Consider the following 22,240-nt stretch of genomic DNA (forward strand, 5'->3'; position numbering starts at 1 on the left):
AAGCTCGAGGCCACACAGATAAATCTGTGCATGGAAATAAGGGAAGCACCAAGTTACTGAGAAGGGTTTTCAGCTCCTCTACAGCTCAATGTTGCAGCAGTTGAAGGATGGCAGCTCTCCTGGAGCAGTATGTGAGGAATCATAGAATCACAGAACAGCTTGAGTTGGAAGGAACCCTCAAAGGTCACCCAGTGCCACCCCCGCCATGAGCAGGGACATCTTCACCAGCTCAGGTTGCTCAGAGCCCCGTCCAGCCTGGCCTGGGATGTCTCCAGGGATGGTTCAGCCACCACCTCTCTGGCCAACCTGGGCCAGGCTCTCACCACCCTCAGGGCCAACAATTTCTTCCTCATGTCCAGCCTGAATCTTCCCTCTTTTAGTTTATAACCATCAACCCTCGTCCTATCACAGCAGCCCCTGCTAAAAAGTCTGCCCCGTGTTTCATCCTCATCAGATGATAATACACCATGGGAGAGCAGGGGACAGAATGCTGCCAAGGAGAACTGCAGGACCCCCCGCATAAACCTCTGGGTGCTCTGCACCCAGCTGGACTGGAGCCTGGAAAGGGACTCACAGGGATGCTGCAGCCACACTGGAGAACACAGCCCAGCAAAAACCAGCAGAACAATCAGGTGTTCAGGGCTCCCGCACTGGCACAGCCACCATATCCCTGGCCAGGACTAGGGGGACAGCAGGACCACATCTGGAGCTGGGTCACACCACGAGCAAGATGCAGCCAGGCCTCTGGCAGCCTAGCACAGAAAGAAGTATTTTTTTTTTATTATTTTATTATTTCAACATAGTAGTGCTTGGTTACAGTTTAGTGAAGAACAAATAGGTACATTCATTGGCCACAGCTTCCTGTTGCAGCCAGCTGCTGCCTGACTGCAGAGCCAAAACACTGTTAAAACATACCAAAAGAAAAAAAAAGTTTAATGAAAGGCAACTATGCATTAAAAAAGTCATTGTACTTCTCAGCTATAAATTACTTCAGTAAAACACAGGACCAGCCCCAAGAGGAGCAGTCAGAGTTTTGAAATTAACGGCCATCCATACAAATGAATAAAACCAAACCACTGTGCCAGTCACTCACGAGTACATTAGCAACGACACTCACTGCCCCGACCTGCCATCCTAATGCCAGGAAGATCATATTGTTGTTGTGTGCTTCAGTGCAATATGAACAATGAGCCTGTAGCCCTTTAATTTTTATTTTTAAATTTTCTTCTTTTTTTTTTTTTGCACTACACTCCTTTCCCTCCAAAGAAAAAACTTAAAGTGCTCCTAGTGCTTTGGAATTTAAGCAAGAACAGGGGCCACTAGCGTCACTTCATGTCTTTGGTGACTTATGGGAGAAGAAAGAAGGGCAAACACACCGAGCCCAGGTCCTTCATTAGCTTTGCCATAAGTCAAGCAGTGATTGAGATGGAACAACCTGTTTCTGCACCCCAGCCGAGGGACAGGGACAGGTCCCTCACACCACGTAAGGCAGGAGCAGCCAGAAAAGCCACAGCAGCACGCTCAGGTTCAAGTGCTAGAGCAAGAGGGATGTGCTGAAAGTTGTCATCTCAGAGCCTTCTCCAAAAAGCAGCAGGGGTTGCTCCTTTTTTTGGGGGGCAGCAAGAGTGACACAGGTGAGCAGGGAGGGGGCTCACAAGCCAGGACAGGGTGGTCTCAGTGTGACAAGTGACATCTAGCTCAGTACAAGCAAGGGGGGTGAGCAGGTAACCAGGCCATACTAGTGAGCACACAGCAAGTGAGGAAAGGCCGGGGCTGTCCCAGGGTTTGGAGTTTGTCTCACACCCGAGGTGGCTTCAGGGGCTCTCCAGCACCAGACCCCAGCCCAGTGTCCCACAGCCAGGGCCAGGCAGCACTGCACAGCTCCACACACAGGTAATTCCAGCAGCCCAGCCAGGTCCTTCACTGTCAGATGTGGGTTTGAGCAGCAGGAGCAGCTCTAGGGGGGTTAAAAGCAGTTCCAGTTCAGGTTGGCACTAGAGCCCAGAGCAGCTGCCCTCCCTGGACCAGTGCCTCCATCCCAGCCTGCAGCCAAAGCCAGGAATAACATCAAGCCTCATCTCCAAGAGCCCAATGGACCTATAGGGCAGGCAAAACTTAGCTATTTTGGTTACAGAGAGACAGAAAAGCATCCTTCCAGACTGACCTGTCCCCCTCAAACCCTGCATGTACCACCCAGCCCTGCTGACACAGCCACCATGGTGGGGGGGGTCTCCAGGCCCACGGTCTTGCCCCACAGCAGGGGAGAGGAACACAGAGAGCAGATCTCCACAGCATCTGTCACTTCCCTCTTTGCCTCCAGGAACAGACAGACACCTCCTGCACCTCAACAGGGACCCCACTGGTTCACATTCATTCAGGTTAAAACTCCTGGTTATCTGTTAAACACAATTTAATACTGAGCAGGAAACAGGAGCCCCACCATGGGTGAGGAGGAGGGGGGAGCAGGACTGCCTTTCACCACCCCCCAATTAAAGCAGCCCCAGTTTTCCATGTGCTTTGGGCCACATGTGTTCCTGCCCCCACGCTCTTGCTGAGACGGCTCCAGCTCAAAGCTTTCCCAGAAGGCAGCAACCTCTAAAAGTCTCACTCCCAACTTGACAGCAGGTACCCCCAAGCCAGCCCTCTTCCTCCACCAGAAGCTAGTGGGCTGTTTACAATTTCACGATCTTAATGCCAGTAGAAACACTTGATCTCACCCTCAGAGGACTCTGCTAGGACACACTTTGAGCTCAGCTTTGAACCCACAGTCCTGGGTAGGACAGTTCAGGAACCTGTGAAACAAGGACGAGCAGAGCAAGACCACACTCAGGCCAGAGGCCTCAGCCCTGCAGGGTGTGAATATGGCACAGAATGCTTTAACGTTCCCCATAACGCACTCGGTTAGCAGAGCTGCACGCTCCCAAGTGAGTCAGGATGCAGAGTACTTCACGGAACACGTCTTTGCAGGAAGACAGTGCCTCTCCCAGCTATGGATGTGCAATTAAAAGAGTAACTAGAACAGTCTCAGACCAAGCACAGTCTGAGCAAGATTCGTTCCTTCCAAGTGTGCAGATAAAAGTGCAAATATGCATTTGATGTTTCTTTTCTAGTGAGGAAGCTCTGGTGCATTTAGCTGCCAACATCTTGAAGACCAGACCAAAAAAAAAAAAAAAGCTTCCAGAGAGTTCAGCTTCACTTTGCTACATGGTACCTTAAAGTCACAGTTCTCTTGCTTACTGCCTGCAGCCGTAGGCTCAGTCCTGCTCACAGCTGCGGCAGGCAGTGGAATGTTTGTGTTGATGAGTTAGATGCTTCAGGGAAGAAGGAAAGAGAAAACCAGGTTACAATCCTATACATGAATGCCACTTCAGGGAAGAGAGGGACCTCGCAGCCTCTTCAGTTCTGCGGTGCAGGGTATGAGCTATGGTGGTTATTCATCTCCGAGCCGCCTGCGGCAAAGAGCAAGGGGGCACCGTCTGTAGCGGTTCCGCTGAGATGGGGACCCACCGCGTAACTGTCATTCCCAGCCAGGGACCCATAGCAGCCAGAGCACTGAGGGGTGGCCAAGCTGGGAGGAGAGACAAAAACCAGACACGGACTCTTAGAGAGGAGTAACTTGGCTGCGGTTAGTCCCCACTGCCAGGAAAGACTAGCACAGATTAGGGTATCCAAGCAGCATCTCTGAGGAACCTGGTTTTGATGAAATGGGTACAAGGAGAATAGCTCCAGGCCCTACAACATTGGCCAAGAAGAGCCAGAACCTCTGAACCCCTCACTACACCCCAGGCAGGGACAGGGCTCTCAGGTTTCCCCTTACAGTTTTGCAGGGGATACGTGACCATTCCCCCCACACCACATGTTCCTGCAGAGCTTTGTCCCAGACAGCTCCCAGGGACCTTGTCTCTCCCACCAGAACTTCACCAGCTCTCACTTGCCAGTGGAGAAACTCCTCTGGAGGTCATTTAAAAACTCTCTGCCCCACAGCTGAGGATGCATCCCCGCAAGATCAGCCCTCCTGGGTGAGGCCTCCTGTCTGTACCCTCTGCGTATTTCTACCTGGGAGCACCCAGTGTGATATCCACTTCTCAGAGCTGGTTGCTTCTGATACAAATAGCTCCTTGTGAACAAAACCAAGCTTAGTCAGAAGGCTTCTTTGCCTCATCTACCTTGCCCAAGCTGCTTCTTATACCAAAATTTCCTCCTAAGAACAGAAGCCAAGAGCTCTGTTGTTTCCACCCAGGGCAGCAGAACAGCAGCTGCGCTTTCCCTCACCCAAACACCACACTTACCCTCCTTCTCTGGCCCCAAGCCGTGACAAGTCATCATCGCTGTCATAGCGCCTTGGATTGTCAAAGAAGTAGGCTCTGGAGCTGTAGCTGTGACTATTGACCATCCCTGCTGGAGTCTGTTAAAGAGAAAGCAGTTAGGCCAGAAGTGAAATATTTCTGTCTTGCCTAAAAGCTCCTCAAGCTACAGCAGTTTACTCAGGCCTACCAAGTTCTGGCTTAGTCTCTGAGCCCGGAAGAAAAGCACCACGAAAGTCGTTGGCACCAGCTCCCAGAGGAAGAGGACAACTCCAAACACCACATACTCTTCACTGCTCACGTGCACCTGTGGACAGAAGTTCAAGGTCTCTGTATAATCCTGGCCATCAGCAGAGCTACACAGTTCCCAAAACTGGACATGGCATACAGTTTAGGATTAGGAATTCAGAGAAATCCTTACAAAGGCAGGAGTCCTTAAACCAGAACAGCAACCCTCACCTGACTACTGCTACTGGTTCTAGTGAGATAGTTCTCTTCAGGGTGCTACCAAGGTACTGTTAGCTTCCTCCCCACACCAAGGACTCTCCTTGCACACAGCCATGCCTTATTAAGCATTGCTTTTCTGCTCCAGTTGACTTGTTCCTCCTCTCCCCCAAAAGAAGAGTTGGCAGGCTAAAACTGAAGGGTACAACAAGGAATCCCTCCTGAAGAAGTAGCCAGATAGAGGAAGACTCAGGTTTACTTTGGTAGAGAGAGCACGCAGGGCTTCTGAAGGCAAGAAGCCAGCTCATCTGGGGATTTAGAGGAACAGACACCTCCTCATAGCCCCCTTTTCCCCTACACATGCCCTCACAGGATGGTAAAGTGACTGCCTTTCACTTTCCTAGCTCTGGCTTGGGGGTCACAGACACTTACCTTGTCTGAAAGGTTGTCCCAGCCATAGTTAAAAGGACCAGGAACATTGTCTGGGGATATGGCCACAGCTACCAGGTTATAGCAAGCCCTTGAGGAATACAGAAGAGCGACTACAGATCCCACAAGAATAGCCTGGCAGACAGATGTTCCCTAGAGCAGGAAGAAAAACAGCTTTAATACAGACCCTCCTACAGAACTGGCTTCCCTACCCCCCAACAAATGCACAAGAAGTTGTGCAGGCAAGAATGACCTAGAACATTTGTATGTTGTTACTAAAACATTCAGAGCTGGTTAAAAGTTGTGTGTGAAGTGTTCACTGCAGTAGCAGAGCTACACAGCTGGTATTGCCTGGGAGCAGGGAAGACTTGAGACACAGGAGCATCATCCTCAGGATCTTAACAGTCAGCTTCAAACTGGTGGTCCAGAGAGACGCCATCCCACCCACTGCCACTCTGTGATACTCTCCAGAAGACCAACCAACTACCATTAGGAAAAATCAACTTTATAGAATAATCTGGATTGGAAGAGATCATCAAGATAGAGTCCAACCATTAATCCAACCCTGGCACTAAGAACCTCATCTCTGTGTCTGTTCAACCCCTCCAGGGATGGTGACTCCACCACTGCCCTGGGCACCCTGTTCCAATGCCCAACAGCCCTTTCCTTTAAGTAATCATTCCCAAGATCCAATCTAAACCTCCCCTCGTGCAACTTTAGGCCATTTCCTCTCATGCTGTTGTTACTTGGAAGAGACCAACACCCTCGATACTCCAAGCTCCTTTCAGGCAGTTCAGAGATCAGAAGGTCTCCCCTCAGCTCCTGTTCTCCAGCTGAACCGCCAGGTCCCTCAGCCGCTCCCATCACACTTGTGCTCCAGCCCCTTCCCCAGCTTCGTTCCCTTCTCTCAACTTGCTGCAGCACCAACTTGCTGCTTCTCCTCCCTGATCAGACTCTACAGCAGAGATGTCCAACCCAGCTCATTCACTCTACAGCAGTCTGGCACTTCTGACATTGAATACATTTGTGTAGAAAAGCAGCTCAAATATTCGGGGTGGGCAACTCTGAGAACAGGCAGAAAGACCTAGCACGTGAACTCCAGCACTGTTGGAACAAATAGAGAGCACTAAGCTAAAAAGTGGCAAGATCCTGCAGGTCTCTGCCTCCTGCAAGCTGTCCTGTGCTGGCTCTCTCCAGTGTTGCAGACACTGAGCTCTCAGAGGGACAGTTGCACAAGGTACCCAAAGGTCACAATACCTACCTCTCCTAAGTGGGCAGACAAACTTCTCAGGAGCTGACTTGCTTTTGTATTTAGGCAGACAATCTGCTCAGGAAACTCATCTCATTGACCTGCTCTACATCCAAGCTACAGGTATGTGCTAGCTCTATTTTCCTTGCTTTATAGCACTTGCTCAAGACAGTGTCTTGGAAGAGTCAGTGTGAAAGTGCTGCTAATAGACATGACCCTGTAACACCACCAAAAGCACCGTACTGTTAGCCCAGCTCCTGGTGTTCAGGACAGCAGAATAAGAGGCAGAAAAGCTCATGAAACAAGTCTCCAGGTGACAAGGACCATGGTACATGATCTGGCAGCAGTCCAATAGCACAGCCTCCTTCTCAAGCATCAAATGACTCCAACCTTCCTGCCCTCAGTGGTAGAGGCAGCAGCCTCACTAGGCACCTCCTGCTTTGAGTCAGCAGGTTCACAGCTGGAGTTCAGGAGGCAGGACAACCTTTACAGGTAGTTGTGTAACACTTCTGCTCATCCCCACCCTATTTTTGCAGCTCCTCCACAACACAGTCAGGGGACGCCTTCAAGGCAGGGAAGGGAGACAGCGCTTAAATACAAGAGACCTTTACCAGACAGTCAGGTTGAATATTCAGGGTTCTCTAGAGCTTGTACAAGAGTGAGGCCCCACAGGCAGCCTCAGGCATGTAACTAGAGGAAGTTACTGTATTCATAAACCACTGCTGGGTGAACTTGATAAGTTAATTAATATCCAGAGCCAGTCAGAGCTGGCCCATGTAAGCAGGGATTTGAGCAGGCTCGCAGCTTAGTCATGGCTCCTGTGTCTCCCTTCAGATCACCTGGCCACAACCTGCAGCCTCTGTGGACACTTGTCACAAGAGTCAGGCAGGCAGCTGGTCCCAGCCACCTACAGCCCACACCCCCCAGGTTCTGGGCAGCTGCCCATGCTCTCTGCTGTTTAAGAGATCCAGACTTCTCATACAGAAAGGCTCAGCTTTAACCTTGACAGCACAGCTCTGGCCTCCCTCTCAGCTTGCACTCAGCTGTCCACTCTAAAGAAAGAGCAGTGGACCACAGCCACTGTGAGCAGTCATGCCAATCATAGTATCATTTTGGTTAGAAGAGACCTGCAAGGTCATAGAGACCGACCATTCCCTCACCCCTGGCACTAACCCATGTCCCTGAGAACCTCATCTCTGTGTCTGTTCAACCCCTCCAGGGATGGTGACTCCACCACTGCCCTGGGCAGCCTGTTCCAATGTCTGACAGCCCTTTCTGGGAAGAAACTGTTCCCAAGATCCAACCTCAACCTCCCCTGGTGCAACTTGAGGCCATTTTCTCTCATCTTATTCACTTGTTACTTGAGAGAAGAGACTGACCCCCACTTTATGCTACAACCTCCTTTCAGGCAGCTGTAGAGAGCAAAAAGGTCTCCTCAGCCTCCTCTTCTCCTGGCTTAACCCCTGCTCCTCATAAGATGGTCTGCTAAGGAGCAAGGAGATGTCTCCAGTCAGGGCAAGGCAGTTACCTGGCTCCAGAATATCTTTCTAGTAGTGTCTACTGCAAGGTGGCTTGTCACCCTCTTCGTGAGATGGGACAGAGCCATCCAACAGTATCCAGGAGCTCTACACTCCAGGCAGCCTCTCACCTGAGCCAGGCATGGCAGTGCTTTAAGCCCATGGAAATTCACCTGAGGGCACATTAAAAATGAGGCCTGAGTCCCACCTTCTGACATCTGGAAGGTGGCAATACAGAGCAGATGAGGTGAGGAGCTCTGTTACTAGAGAAAGGCAGCAGATCAGAATTACCAGAGCCAGGTAGCTGGCTTCCCTTAGCCTGACTACACTCAGGTGCTCGAGTTTTCCTGCAGATATTTTCAGGCTCATCAAGAAACCACTGTCTGCCCTTCTCCACAGGCCAGAGACCCATCCTGGAGTCATTGCCTTTGGCAGGAGTGATATGGCTTCCCAGAGGAAGATGAGGCAGCTCAAGTGCACACTTAATTGCAAGCTGCTGCTGCACTAAGATAAGACTGCTGGTGGCTTATCCACTTTCCTACCTGCTTGAGATGAGTTGTGTGTGTTCAGGCCCCCAGCTGTCCTTCTGCCTTGGGGCAGGACCTTCAGCAACCTCTCCTTCCCCTCCAAGATGCTCATCTCATCCAGGACAGGTGAGCACTGCCTCCAGCTCAAGCAAGCAGGCAGCTAAAGCTGGAGTGCTGAGGGGATCCCCTCCACAGAGAATTGTGTTGGGCATCTGCTAGAGATAATATGCTGCAGACTCTACTGTCCTTATGACAATTTACTACAGAAAAAACAATCTGCTACTCTTAGAGAACCCTCTCTTCCAGTCAGAATTTAATTATACTTCTAAACTAGAAAAGCATAAGCAGCTCTTCAGTCTCCTATCGTGTCACCGAAGCTGCAGACAATGTATTCTCCTAAAACACACAGGATGCTTCATTCCTAGAGCAGGAGTGTGAACCTCCTGGACAGAGGAGTCCAAGAGCTGCCACCTCCACACTGGAAGGAATATTCAAGCAAGAGTAGCTTCGGTATCACCAGTAAGTATACACAGATACAGCTGTGAATCCAGCTGGTAACTGTGCAGTTCCAGTGTAGTTGACAAAGCATTTACCTACCTTAGACTCGAGGTAGACGTTTGCTGAAGACATCTTTCCCAGTTTGCACATGCAGCAAGCCAGCGAGATGGCACAGAGGATGAAGAGGCTGTCGTTGACAAGAGCGCGGGCAAGGACTGTCCATCTCAGCTGGTTCTCCGGGACCTCACCGTGGATTAACATTGCACAAGTTAAGTTCACAACTAAGTAGAGGAGGCTGGTAAATATGGAGCCCAGATACAACAGGACCCTGGAAAGATGGGGGATGGAAATAATGGAGTTCAAGTCAAACAATTCTGGGGTCATTCTCCACCACTCTCCTGCCTCATCAGGCAAGGGGATCTCCCTGCATGCCCAGTGATCTGCTTGCTACAAAGACCAGACATTCCAGCAAGTTTCAGGGGTTGTATTGACAGCCCAAGTCTGCAGAGTATTTGTTTGAGCTGTTCTCATAATGCATAAGCAGTGTTAAGTCATCATGAGTTACAAGACTCATTTTCTGACAGTCAGGTTCTTATCTTGCAGATTTTAAGTGTTGCTCCAGCTCTGCATTAACTTCAGTCAATAGGCTGTGAGTCATCACAATCACTGCAACTTCTTTATTGAAAGCCACCGGCGCCTGCATTTTCCATCCTGGGTTTCCCTGGAAATGTCTAGGGAGCACCTGGGCTGCGCAAACACAGGTCCCACCTATTGCTCAAGCCCTACCCTGCAGATCTTACCCTGAGGGTGGGACAGCTCAGAATGACCAAGAGCTCATCTAGCTTGCTAACAGCAGTATTGGGATGCTGAAGACAGGTGTGGGGCTATGCAGCATAGGCTTTAGCTTCCTTGGTGCCCTTGGAGCTCCCTGCCCTGCTCCAAGGCACAACACCAGGCATGGCAGAAGTTCTGCTCACACTTTGAGGCCTGAAGCTCCCATTCCCAGCACTGCAGCACAAGGCTGCCTTAAACCGCTTTGAGAGGAACATTAGAAAAGATTCACTTACTTGTACTTGTTGAATTCAGCTGCACATTTCACTTTGAATATGACCTAGTGGAAAGATTTGCACAGCATTACTTAACATGGCCTACCGTTCTCTTTTAAGCTTAGTAAAGATATATACACAACAGGGAAGCCAGCATCCAGCTGGACATCTTGAAGGGCTCCATATTATCTATTAGCACCAAGTCCAGCACTGGACCCACTTGCAAGAAACACTGGTATTATTTTTCTAGCAAGAAACACACCCAAACATAGGTGTCCAATAGGCATAAACATATTTAATATCCCATATGTGACAAGGACTTTAACACCACACCTATGGACTTGAAGAAAAAGCAGGGAGTTTAGCACGCAGTAGTCACTAAGTTAATACAAAAATACATCTACTTTGCCCAGTGTTCTGTGCTGCGTATTTTAGGACCTCACGCTCTGCTTCCCTGTTAGAGAAGGCAGCTTCAGCAAGACAAATAGCTGATTTAAAATAGCCCTCCCGTATTGGATTATGGACCTGCAGGCTATAACAAGCATTTGGAGCTCAGAGCTCCTCCACCCTGATGTTTGTAGGCCAAACACACCTGAAAAGTAACTCAGACGGTAGGAAGTCCTCCAGAGATGGGAGTGCCAGCCAACCAAGCTGCATAGCACATTTGACAGATAAACAGACAACAGTCAGTCACTTTGAGACTGTTTCACTCTTCAAAGCAACACACTCTGTCTAAGAGCAGATCTGGGTTCTGTGAATTTCCTCACCACACAAGGGATTAGAAGACTTAAGCTGAAAGTTGGTCAAGAAGGAAGCGCTTCAAAGCAAAGGCTCACAGGCTTCTTGCTCAGACCATGGGGCACTGAAGCCATGTCCGCATCTCCAGTTATTTGGGTTGGGAAGGCTGGAAAACCATCAGCTCATGCTCAGGCAGCCCTACAGTGCTCTTTGTCCAATATACCAGCCAACCCTCCATGTCCCTTTGGGCTGGAGGGCAGCTCCTGCTGAAGCATCCAAGGGCAGGACTTCTGGGCTAAGGAGGTATGGACAGTTTAAGGAGGTGTGGACATATTCCCAAGCCACAGCTCAAACACAGGCACTGCAGTCCTGCTGCAAGGGGACAGATAACTGGTGCCCACACTTGGTCAGGACGAGCAGCAAGAAAAACATGGAGCTCACTTGTCACACACTTCAGCACAATCACAGCTGGAACTGGGTTTTGCCCTGGGAGAAATACAGATCCTGGTACAGACCCCACCAGGAAGGATGCCAGAGCTGCGGTCACAGCCTTGGACAAAGCTCATGTCCTGACTGGAGACTTGGAAGGAACTTGGGGAGAGGTAGAGAGCCAGCTAGCCAGATCCAGCAGAGATCTACTCGTGGGGTCAGCACAAGACCACTGTGGTATGGAGGTTTAGTTTCACCACTTCTGCAAGGAGCCCTCCCTGTCAGCTTCCAGACCATGGCTGCAGTGAAGGATCACTCATCTCTTACAAGGCACCTTAGTCAGCTTTTTTTGGTCTGGTGGGATTTCTTGGCTCCTGCCTTCCAGTCAGCACTGAGGTAGCGATGAAGCTCCAAAGCTTCCAAAAATCAGGCTCCTACTAACAGGATTTCCTAGAATCATAGCATCATTTCAGTTGGAAGAGACCCTCAAGATCAAGACCAGCTGTTAACCCAACACTAGCACTGAACAGCGTCACTAAGAACCTCATCTCCATATCTGTTCAGTCCCTCCAGGGATGGTGACTCCACCACTGCCCTGGGCAGCCTGTTCCAATGCCTGAAAACCCTTTCCAGAAAGAAATTGTTTCCAATATCCTACCTAAACCTCCCCAGCACAACTTGAAGCCATTTCTTCTCATCCTATCACTTGTTACTTAGGAGAAGAGACCAACCCCTCCATGCTACAATGTCCTTTCAGGCAGTTGCAGAGAGCAAGAAGGTCTCCCCCTAAGCCTCCTGCTCTCCAGGTTGAATCCCCAGGTCCCTCAGCTGATCCCATCACACTTGTGCTCCAGCCTTGTTCCCTTCTCTCAACTCACTCCAGCACCTCAATGGCTTTCCACAGGCATTTCAGGATTTGAGGGTCAATCTATTACAGTAGTTTCAAGCATTGGAAAGCCCTACTACAGGGCATTGGACAGCTTCAGCAAACCTGTTCTGAGAGCCAGTTACACTGTTGGGTCCTATTCCCCAGGATGAGGGAGGTTGAACTCATGAAGCACAAGCAGGGAATAAGATGTGGTATCTCAGCAGAGGAAGGTATCCAGAGAGGCACTACAAGCAGTTGCTGAAGCCCTCTATCCTGTTGTCCTGGCCTGTGCCAGCCCAGAGAAGCACAGAATGATGCACTCTGAGGCCCAAAGCTCATGTGAATTACAGGAAACCTGGGCCTTGGAAGGACCATGACTTCAAAACAGAAAAATCCTCCAATCCTCCTCTGCCCTTAGTTTGCCTGTAGGCTACATTCACACACTTTGGGAGCATCAAAACAGACATCAAGGACATCCAGCTGGGAAACCTCTTGGTTCGGCACCCACGGAAACCCATCTGATGTATTTGTACTGCTGCTCCAACTCCCAGAAGAGCAGCCCTTAACTACAGCCCTGCAGAGTCCCTGGCTTGTATTCTACCCTGGGTGAGAACAGGCCCTCAGTCAAGCAGGGAAATGCTGCTGGCAAACAGAAATAAGGTGCTCACCTCCACAGCTGCAGTGGCCACAGGCAAAACAGTGTCCCAAGACTCTCCCATAAAGCCCTGAAGCTCTGAGGACTCAGGCACACAATGCCATCTCAGGGTTAAGAGTACAACAGCAACCTGAGACTCACGTTTGGGCTGCTGCCATGAAAAGCACAGTGAGACCACAGCACCAGTCTTACACTTTTATTAGCCCCCAGCTATTTAGTCCTGTAGTTATCAGATCTAAAAAAAAAAAAGCATCACTCAGTTTGCAGTGGTTTTAGTTATTAAGACATGGTAACTCATCTGCAGGCTGCACTTTCTTCACAGGAGTTGGGTCAGTAGGTGACACCAGCAGTGTTCACAAAGCACCTTTGGGTTCTTCTTAACCATGAGACAACCTTGCAAGGTTTTCAGCACTGGACTAGCTCTGCTGCTTTCAAAACCCAAGCACAGCTGATGTAGAGGGTTCCGATGTGAAGAAACCAGTACAGGGAGCTCAGGAGTAGCCTTATTCTTCATTAAAATAGGAAATACAGACCCCTGTCCTCAAACAGGTGCATTATGCCAAGCTGCTAGGAGCAACCTTTGCAAACTGAGTTCCTTCAGCTCCTCCTAGCTGAGGCCAGCCCCAAAAGTCATGCAGTTGTCTGCTGAAAACTATGACCAGAGGTCTCTGCTAGCCCAGAGCAGCAGGATTGAGAACATTTACTCCTAAGCAAGCCTTTTATAACAATTACACAACACTCAGTTGTCTTTCTGAAGCCACAAGTCCTTTGAGCACTTCACATCACCACAGACTCGGGAAGGAGAGGCCAGGAAGACCTACAGACCTCCGAGTCCTCTGTGGTGCTGGAGGCTCCAGTTTTTGTGACAAGAATGGATACATTTCACAAAAGCAAATATCTTGCTCACATCACTGAGCCTGAAAAGTAAACTTGCTAGGGGCTTGTTCTCATGTTCTCCAAGGACCACTGTACAAGCCATGACCTTAGCCCTAACATTAAGCCTCAGACAGCACTTTAGCTTGGTTTTGCTAGAACCATTCACAACAGATCTGAAATATCCAGGAGAGACAGAAACTTCTCATTGTCTGATGGAATCTAAGTATCTTTCGCTCCATAGAGAAATCATGATATAAGACATAACCATGTTCTGCCTTGGCACAAACAGAGCCCTCAGTTGCAAGATCATCCACAGACAGATTCCTTCTCTCACCACTGAGCACCAGAGCAGAGCACAGACTATTTTGGGATTACACCCCATAACAAGTGTTCGAGGTCCCACCCGCCCCTTGGAGGGAAAGTTGGAACTGTGAGGAGGATCTCTCACCATCCCCACTAATACCAGGATCATCCTATGTCATCATAAACACAGGGTGCAACTTGTGCGTACCCTGATTTCCTAGAATAGCTGCCACAGCCACCTGTTCATTTGGGAACCATCAGCTATGGGATGGAGCAGTTTTGAGTGCGAGTGACCCCTTACCAGCTGTCCCTCTGAGGCAGAGGGCATGTGTTAGGTGTCTGCTAGATGAGGAAGGTGGAAAACTGCAAGAATGGATGGAAGCTTTTCCAGAAGGCAGGAAGATTCAGGATAGCAAGGACAAACAGCTCCCAGGCTGGATGCTCTTCCCATGCATGTCTGCTCCAGTGCAATTAGAGCAACAAGGGATGAAATAGGCTGATGTCATCTCCTGAGATGAAGCACTTAAAGAAACCCAGACAGGTTAAGGGCTATGGCCACACCAGTCTGACAGAGCAGCCCAGCAAAGCCACCACTCCAGCAGAAGGCCTTACTCATCACTGTACGCTCCCAAGTGCGGCAAGGATGCCAAGTACTCAAGAAGGTCTCTGAGAGGGTCAAAATGTAGGTTGTTGTGGCTACATTTCCATATGCTGCACTCCTGACAATCACCTGGGGGAAAAGCAGGAATTAGCAGACTCTTGGGAAAGGTAGTGTTACTCAAGCAGACAACCAACTGGCAGCAGAGGAGCTATTCCACAAGCAAGGCAGAGAAAGGTTGGATATCAGAGCCATTGTTTTGCCCATTTGAGGCAAAACTGGAAGCAGATTGGGGGAATTCTGATCTGATGTACCATAAACTTCAAATTTCCTCAAAAGGAACTAATTCTGGGACAAACTTAAGGACAAAGGAAAAGATGCTACCAAGCAAAAGGCATTAACACCTTTTGATGTTCCAGGTGGGAATAAGGCAGTGATGAAAATAAACTGTCACCACCAAACAAGAATCCTACACATGTTTTGTGATGCCTCCATATCCCTTCAAGAATTTCAGGGGCCAGAAGGGGATAGGAAGAGGATGATCTCTCCCCACAGAAAGGAGGTACACTAGACAGTTTCATGAGCTTGAATTTCAGCCGCAGAACAGCCTGGAGTGCAAAATAATGCTAGTTCTCCATGGGTACATGCTGTTCCCTGGAGTTCTTTCCCCACTCAGCACCATTCCATCCTCAGCTTGTACATAGCCTGAGGAGCTCCTTAAATCAAGGAAGATTAGCTCAAATAACATAGCCCAGGCCAGATTTTCTTCCACTGTTCAGAGAGATGCCAGCATCGCCATAAAGGAGGCACCATGTACAAAGAATTAGCCAGGCCCTACACACAGAAGCAGCCTATGCTTTCATCTGAGAACATCTCAGGCTGAGATGCCACCCCCGGAGCAGCAGCAGCTCAGTGTCCTTCTGCAGGTTGCTGCCAACGGGCCCTGAAGAACTGGGAACGGTCAGGCCCTCCACAGCAGGTTCTGCTTGAAGTCACACTTGTAAACATCTCTAGATCTTGAGCCACTTCAGCTCAACTGCTGTGGCTCCACCAAAGCTCCTCTTCTTCCTCCAGGTAGTGACAATTCTTGTTTAATTACACCCTAAGCCCCCTTAACACAACTGCTCTGGTGCTTTAAGAGAAGCACTGAGCACAGCCAAGTCAGGCACATCCCAGCTCCCAGCATATGGCACCCTTCTGTCTGGACAAGAACAGGCTAGTTTTAGCAGTTGCTAAAGGAGGAGGCCAAATATTGCTACTCAGCATCATTTATTTTGTTAAAACGGAAGCCAGAAAAACACCAAAGCCTTTCAATCCACCTAGCTGCACTTTCTTCAAAGCTCTGGAGCTGCAGCTCTTCATCGTCTACCACCCCTGTGAGATCACCCACAAACACCACAAGTGCTGGACACCCACTCTGCTTGTGACAGCCAAGTGTCAGACCTTATCCATAACTATGCATGCAAACCCACTTTAATAACTCATTTTATCCTACTCCACTCTAGATCCTGAGCTCTGATTTCCTCAGCCACAATTTCCCTTGGTTCTAGGTCTTCAAGGAGAAAGAAATGGGGTATATTCAGCCAGAGTCCACTGAAAAACAGATATCGTGGGAGGAAGGGAAGTCTGAGAACCTATTTTAATTTACTTTGCTGTTCTTTAAAGGAGCCTTTCAACAACCCTGCAAAGAGGCAAATGTGCTGTCAAGTTCAGTGACTTGGAGAAAACAGCAATCCAGCCACTTTGTGGCACCAGAAGATGGGATCTCTTCCTCAGCTTGCCTTCAAAGGAAGGCACAAACACCTACGGGTTGGAGCAATCAGTAAGTCAGGCTCCCTTTAACAGACAAGATGGATTATGCACACTATGCACCATTTGTTATTTTGCTGCCGCTTGATCGGCAGCCTACCTAACACCAACAGCTTTTGCAATGAGCAGTTTACCCACAGCTTCCAGGTGTTTGTGTCAGAGGGGAAAGAACCAAAACAGCTGAACAACCCAATTGCTCCAAGTCTCACATTATCATGTGAATGTTGCTGTCCTCAGGAAAATGAAATCATAACTCCCATCGGTGACACATCGGAGCGATGGAGCGATTTCGCTGTGTGTTAGCGATTCCTTTGTGAGGCTGGCAAACAGCTGAGAGCCGCAGAGCAAAGAATCTGAGGAACAACGACAACAAAGCTGGAAGGAAAGTACTGCCTATTTATGAAACAAGTCACCAAACTGGAAGGCAGGCAAGCAAAAGGCTGCTCACGAGAAACTGGAGCAGAAACAAAATATTCAGAAGAGGAAGGGGAGGGGAGAGCTAAGGCTTTAAAAGATAAGTGAAAGGAGTAGAGAAAGGAATATAAAAAAAATAAATGCAAAACAAGTAATGAGAAACCCAGAAAAGGAGGAATACAGCGCAGCAACAATAACAAGCAGCTCCGTGCTGTCCCAGTAGTGATCATTGTGCTAGGAAGGGTCGCACCTCTCCAGCCCCAGGCTGTTGTCTGGGGATGCAGAGGGATCTTGGGGTTTGTTTTTTGTTTGGTTGTTTTTTTTGTCTGACAACAAGCTGCAGAACAACAAGCTCAGTTCAGAGCGGAGAGATGGAGAGAAGGAGAGAGCGCAGCAACAATAGCAGAAGAGGCTCTAGCTGGTGACGTAATGGTTGGCATCACTCCAGGCCAGAGCAGCCCCTGCTGCTGCCACTTTCTGGTCCCCTTTAGAGAAGGGGAAATCAATTTAAAAAAAAATAAAAAAATGCAAAACAGTCCCCCAAGAGATCTCGGTGGCACCACCACCACCCCTCAAAAGGGAAAAGCCCCACCCGGGAGCAGGGCACATCTCTGCACGCCCCAGCCCCAAATTCAGAGCATGTGTCTGTGTCCCCCCCACCAAGGGTCTGCATCCAAGGCACACCCTGCACCCCAACACCCCCACACTGGGGGTCCAGGATACACTTTTTGCTGACACCCCCCCCCCCCCCCCCCCCCCAAGCCAAGCCTAGATTTAGGGCATCATCTCTGTAACCCCCCCCTCCCAAAAAAACCCTTGGATTCAGGGCACACCCCTGCACCTCCCAACCCTGCCCCACAGCCCAGCCGGAGGGCAGAGCACTCAGCGCCCTCAGGGCACATCTCCACACACACAACCCCCTCCATCTCACCCCAAACCTGCCCTCAGGGCGCTCCCAAGTTTGGCTGTAAAGCCGCCTTTAACCCCGCCGGCTCGCAGCGTGGAGGTTCGCTGTCCCTCCCCCCCCTCAAATTAAAAACTCACCTCAGCGAAATAGAGGTTGAGGAGGCAGAGGCTGGAGAAGAGCAGGCAGCCGGGCAGGCAGTACAGAAGCCAGTGGGCGAAGGGCTGCTGGAGGCGGAGGGCCTGCAGGGAGTTCTGCAGGTAGAAGGAGAAGAGGGTGGTCCTGAGGGCTGCCCAGAGCAGGCAGAGGAAGAGGCAGAGCGTGTGGTAACTCAGCCGCCGCTCCCGGTAGTAGAGGAGCAGCCAGAGCTGCAGGTAGGCGAAGAGGAAGAGGGCGGCGTAGAGCGCCGTGTGGAGCACGGTCAGCCCCAGCTCCACCGCGTAGGGCACGGCGGCCCCCTCGGCCGCCCCCTCAGCCAGGGCCGCCGTCGAGCTCATGGGGCAGCGGGGGAGGCAACGACCCGCCAACGGCCGCCGCCCGCCTCGCCCCTCCCCTCAGCCCCGGCTGGACACCCCCATGCAACAAAGGGGAGATTCCCCCCTCCGCCACCCCTCCTCCTCTCGCCCGCCCTCCCGCCTGCGCCGCCCGCCCGCCGCCAAACAACTCTCTGCCGGGGACAATCAGCTGAGCCCGATTATTTGAGGCGCTCGCTCCTGACAGCGCGCGCTCCCCATTGGCTCCCCGCCGGCCCGCCCCCACCGCGCCCATCCGCCCAGACGAGTGGCCGCCGCCGCCTGTCACTCAACCGCCTTCCCCCGCGGGTCGCCTCTTTTGGCTTCTTAGGTTGCCGCCGCCGCCCGCCTCCCCCCTCCTTCGCGAGCTCTCCCGCCCCGCCTACCTTCGAGCGGCGGGCGGGAAGCCCCGCCCCCTCGCGCCCTCCCGGGGGGCGGGGCGGAGCGCGCGCGGCGGGGCCGGGGCTCGCGCCGCGGGGGGTGCGTGGTGCACACGGGGTGCGCGGTGCCGGGGGGTGCGCAGTGCAGACGGGGTGCGCAGTGCAGAGGGCTGCACGGTGCAGAGGGCTGCAGGCATCTTGCGGGGGGCACTAGGGAGTTCCGAGCAGCCTAGAGTCCCCGCAGCAGGGGGGTGCAGGGAGCCCCCCGCTTTGTGGGGTCGGCTCTAGCAGCGCTCTGGCTCCGGGAGCGGGTTTGGGGTTCCTGGAGGAAGCGGGGAGCTTTCCTAGAGGGGTCTCCTGGAGCTGTGCACTGAGCCACGGGCGGGTTGGGTCTCTGGTGTTGTCTCCTATGGCTGAGGGTAAAGCTCAGGGGTCCTAACAGTGGAGAGACCTTCTCCACCAGGAGATCTCGGGTCTCAGAAATCCCACCACTGGGCTGGCACAGACCTCCCAGCTTTATTTTTGGCATCCGAGGCCGCCTCGCAGGTTCTCCAGCCGTGCAGCCAGGCCCTCCAACCACAGGGAACTGCTGAGGCCAAGAGGAGACTTGGATGTGTGCCGCTGTCCTAGCAGCCGTGGTGGAGGGACAAGGACTTCAGCTCAGGACGTCCAGGTAGGTGACATCCCTAAGCCATCTTGTAGGCCATCATCACAGTGCCAGCTGTTTTCCAGGGATTTTTGGGGTGCCCAAGGACTAGCAGGAGTGGGTGATGCTGCAGGCTGTCATCTGTGCACGGGCATCAAAGCGCTTCTCTCCCGGTGTGGGTAGAGGGAAGGGCTGCAGAGTGTCCCTCCTGCAGCCTTGGTGACAAGCAAGACCCAGCTGGGCTACTGGGTGCCGGGAAGTGGGACCTGGAAGTGAAAATGAAAGTGAAACTCTCCGGGAAGTGGCAGGAGATGGAGCAGCATGGGATCATCCCTGTAAAAAACCCAGCGAGGCAAAGCACGCTGGGCACCAGGCTGGATGCGCTTTGACGTCGATGTGTTTTCCAGTTCTGCTGATCATCCTTGAGAAGGGTCCCTGTGCTGGAAGATGCTGCTCCCGCAGCATTTCAGTGGCTGCTTTATAGGCACCCTCCAGGCCTGTATCTTGTGTTTTCACTGAAAATCACGTACGTCTGGTGCCAGAGGCTGCGGGAGAGGCGGCGCCGCTGAGTGGAGCTTGTTATCATCCGACAAAGTGTGCCAGATATCTCGGGAGCTGCCCCGGCTCGGATTTGTGCCGTGGGCTGATTACGCAGCAATCTGCAACGTCCTTTAAACGCTGCTGGTTGAAAAGCATGCCCGCCTGTGCAAAGAAGCTCTGGCAGCACTCAGGCTTGAAAGAGCATTTGTGGATAAATGTGGGATAAATCCCTCTGCAGCGGGGCTCTGGTTGGTGGCTGGAAGCGGTTGCACCGGTCTGCTGTGGATCCCGGCGTTGCAGCCGGGGTGGGAGGCTTGTTGGGGTATCCAGCGCAGGTGGAAATATCTTCCCGCAGGTGTAGGGCCAAGGCCACAATGGGGGGGACACGGTTGTAGGGGCCTCACAGCTGCAGGTTGCAACCCCTGCCTCCTGTGCAGGCTGCTGGGGGGGACCAGGCAGGAAGGGCCGGCAGGTATTTCAGTCCCATAATTGCAGACCCATCCCGAAGTGGTGGAGAACAATCTTGACGCTGTCCCAGCTTCAAGTGCTGGAGAACTGCGGCTTCTTGACCTTGTTTAAGTCAGGTGGGTCAAAAAACTTGCCTTTGGAATGTGTGAAAGGAGCTGGGTTGAGCTCCGTTCCAGCAAAACCGGGTAGTGATAATTAAACTGACTTGTCTGCTGATTAGGAGAAGGCTGGTGCTGACCACTTTTTCAAAGGTGACCAGGGAGGGGGAGCATGTAGTGAAAAATACATAAAATATTGCAATATCTAGTAAGGAAGTGAGATTATTGCTGGGCAGCCTTAGGATTCTGTAAAATTAACACGTAACCTCATGCAGAAAAAAAACAAGACTTAAATATTGCTTGACATAAGCAATATTTCAGCAGTTGTCAGCAGGATATGTCAGCAGTTGTCAGGCACATGACTTGGAGTTGCGGGGTCTTCTGAAGAACTAAAAACCCTCAGGACAGTGAAGTGACCACAAGGTGACAGTTTCTGGTAGTGGGTTGTCACCGGAGAGTCAGCATCATCCAGATGTGCTTGAGCGGGATCCCAGGGATGCTTTATTTTGCCCTGAAAAGTCAATTTATTGTATCTTCAGGGGAAGTTTGCAGACAGTGCACCTGTTGGGACAGTTTCCATCTGCAGATGAGCTGACTATGAGTGAGTTGGATGCGTTTGGGAAGGGTTTGCTGGTCAGGCAGTGACGTGCAGCTGGAGGGATTCACGTGGATCCACAGAGCAGGAGGCTGGAACAAAGAGTTTTCAGGGAGGTTTTTTTTGATCCTCTAAAGAAAACCTCTGTGCATGGTCCAAAGTGCAAGAAGAGCTGTCAGCGTTATGCTTCCCCTTGCATTCTTTACCAGTGGTATATTTTCCACAGGCATATTTGGGCCGGGGATAATGCTTAAGCCTGTTTTGCTTGCTGTAGAGAAGGGGCTGAGTCAGCCCCACATGGATTTGGGGGCTGTTGTGTGTCCTCTCTGCTGGCAAATTTGGGAGGGCAGCGCACTGGTTAACTGCTGCCGAAGGGGCATGGAAGGCAAGTGAGCGGGGCTGCCAAAAGCCGATACCAGCTGGGAGTGGGGTGAATGTTGTGCTGCAACAAAAGGCTTGACCTGTATCGATCGTCACAGGAGAGGCTAAAGTCACTCAATTTAGAAGCATCCTCAATGTTCCTGTTTTGGAAGCATCAACCTAGGGAGCTAAACTTGCCATGAGCAGGGACATCTTCACCAGCTCAGGTTGCTCAGAGCCCCGTCCAGCCTGGTCTGGGATGTCTCCAGGGATGGTTCATCCACCACCTCTCTGGCCAACCTGGGCCAGGCTCTCACCACCCTCACAGAGAAGAAATTCTCATATCTAATCTAAATTTACCCTCTTCCAGTTTAAACCCGTTATCCTTTGTCCTGTCACTACATGCCCTTGTAAAAAGTCCCAGAGATCGGGGCTGGGTAGAGGCTGGAGTTGTGTTTTAAGCTGCTCCAGGTATAATGCCGTGAAGTCTTTGAGTCATCAGAGGCTGCTCCTCTTGCCTCCTGGATAACAAACTCTCCCATTTCACCCGGGCTGGTTCCCATGTGCCAGGCCTGAGTTTATTTTTCCATCTCACTGTAACCAAGTTCATCATTTAATAAACATCCCCCCCCACAGCCCTGATCCCTGTCCCCTCTGTAATCCAGAGGAACAGATGGGAGGGCAAAGGACCAGAGATGCCTGGCACTTCCCAAAGCTGGAAAGGAGAGAAATGGAGACTTTTGGATTGAAAATTAAAAAATAATGCCTTTCTCAGCTCTCTCCTTGTTCCTTTGTGCCACTCAAACACCAGACCTGCGTAAGAGGGAGCCTGTGAAGGTTGAGCCTGCCTGGCTGTCACTAAATCCCCTCTCAGAGCAAAGCAGGGGGACTTTGCCTGCATGTTTTCGAGCATTTGAATTTGGTTTTGTCACAGAGCAGTGATAATAAAACTGACAGGATCCAACAGGGTGCTGGAGGGAATGACAGTCCATGGACACAGGGGCGTTTGTTCACAAAAACAGCTGTGGCTCAT

General features: G+C 51.2%; 2 protein-coding genes across 8 annotated transcripts in view; one reads left to right on the top strand and one right to left on the bottom strand.

Moving 5' to 3' along the window:
- Positions 1–18,167, bottom strand: part of GPR137C (G protein-coupled receptor 137C) — a 32,132-nt gene extending 13,965 nt beyond the window's left edge. Inside the window, exons 1-8 of one of the 5 annotated variants that reach the window (XR_014184596.1) lie at positions 17,749–18,167; positions 10,036–10,079; positions 9,068–9,296; positions 5,181–5,330; positions 4,495–4,611; positions 4,290–4,405; positions 2,718–3,568; positions 768–1,957 (exon numbers count right to left, since the gene is read on the bottom strand). Coding sequence is in view for 4 of the 5 variants with exons in the window: in XM_082058192.1 (XP_081914318.1) it covers positions 3,397–3,568; positions 4,290–4,405; positions 4,495–4,611; positions 5,181–5,330; positions 9,068–9,296; positions 10,036–10,079; positions 17,749–18,105 (1,185 nt within the window). In the remaining variant the exon portion in view is untranslated. Of the gene's footprint in view, positions 1–564; positions 3,569–4,289; positions 4,406–4,494; positions 4,612–5,180; positions 5,331–9,067; positions 9,297–10,035; positions 10,080–17,748 lie in introns of those variants that run through there. The other 4 variants (XM_082058193.1, XM_082058194.1, XM_082058192.1 and 1 more) reach the window with 4 other exon arrangements.
- Positions 17,923–22,240, top strand: part of TXNDC16 (thioredoxin domain containing 16) — a 45,136-nt gene continuing 40,818 nt past the window's right edge. The window contains exons 1-2 of one of the 3 annotated variants that reach the window (XM_082058190.1): positions 17,923–17,982; positions 19,047–19,173. The gene's annotated coding sequence lies outside the window, so the exon portion shown is untranslated. Of the gene's footprint in view, positions 17,983–18,683; positions 19,174–19,606; positions 19,673–22,240 lie in introns of those variants that run through there. The other 2 variants (XM_082058189.1, XM_082058191.1) reach the window with 2 other exon arrangements.

The sequence above is a fragment of the Streptopelia decaocto genome, assembly GCF_964273445.1.
Source record: "Streptopelia decaocto genome assembly, chromosome: 7".
Lineage (NCBI taxonomy): Eukaryota > Metazoa > Chordata > Aves > Columbiformes > Columbidae > Streptopelia > Streptopelia decaocto.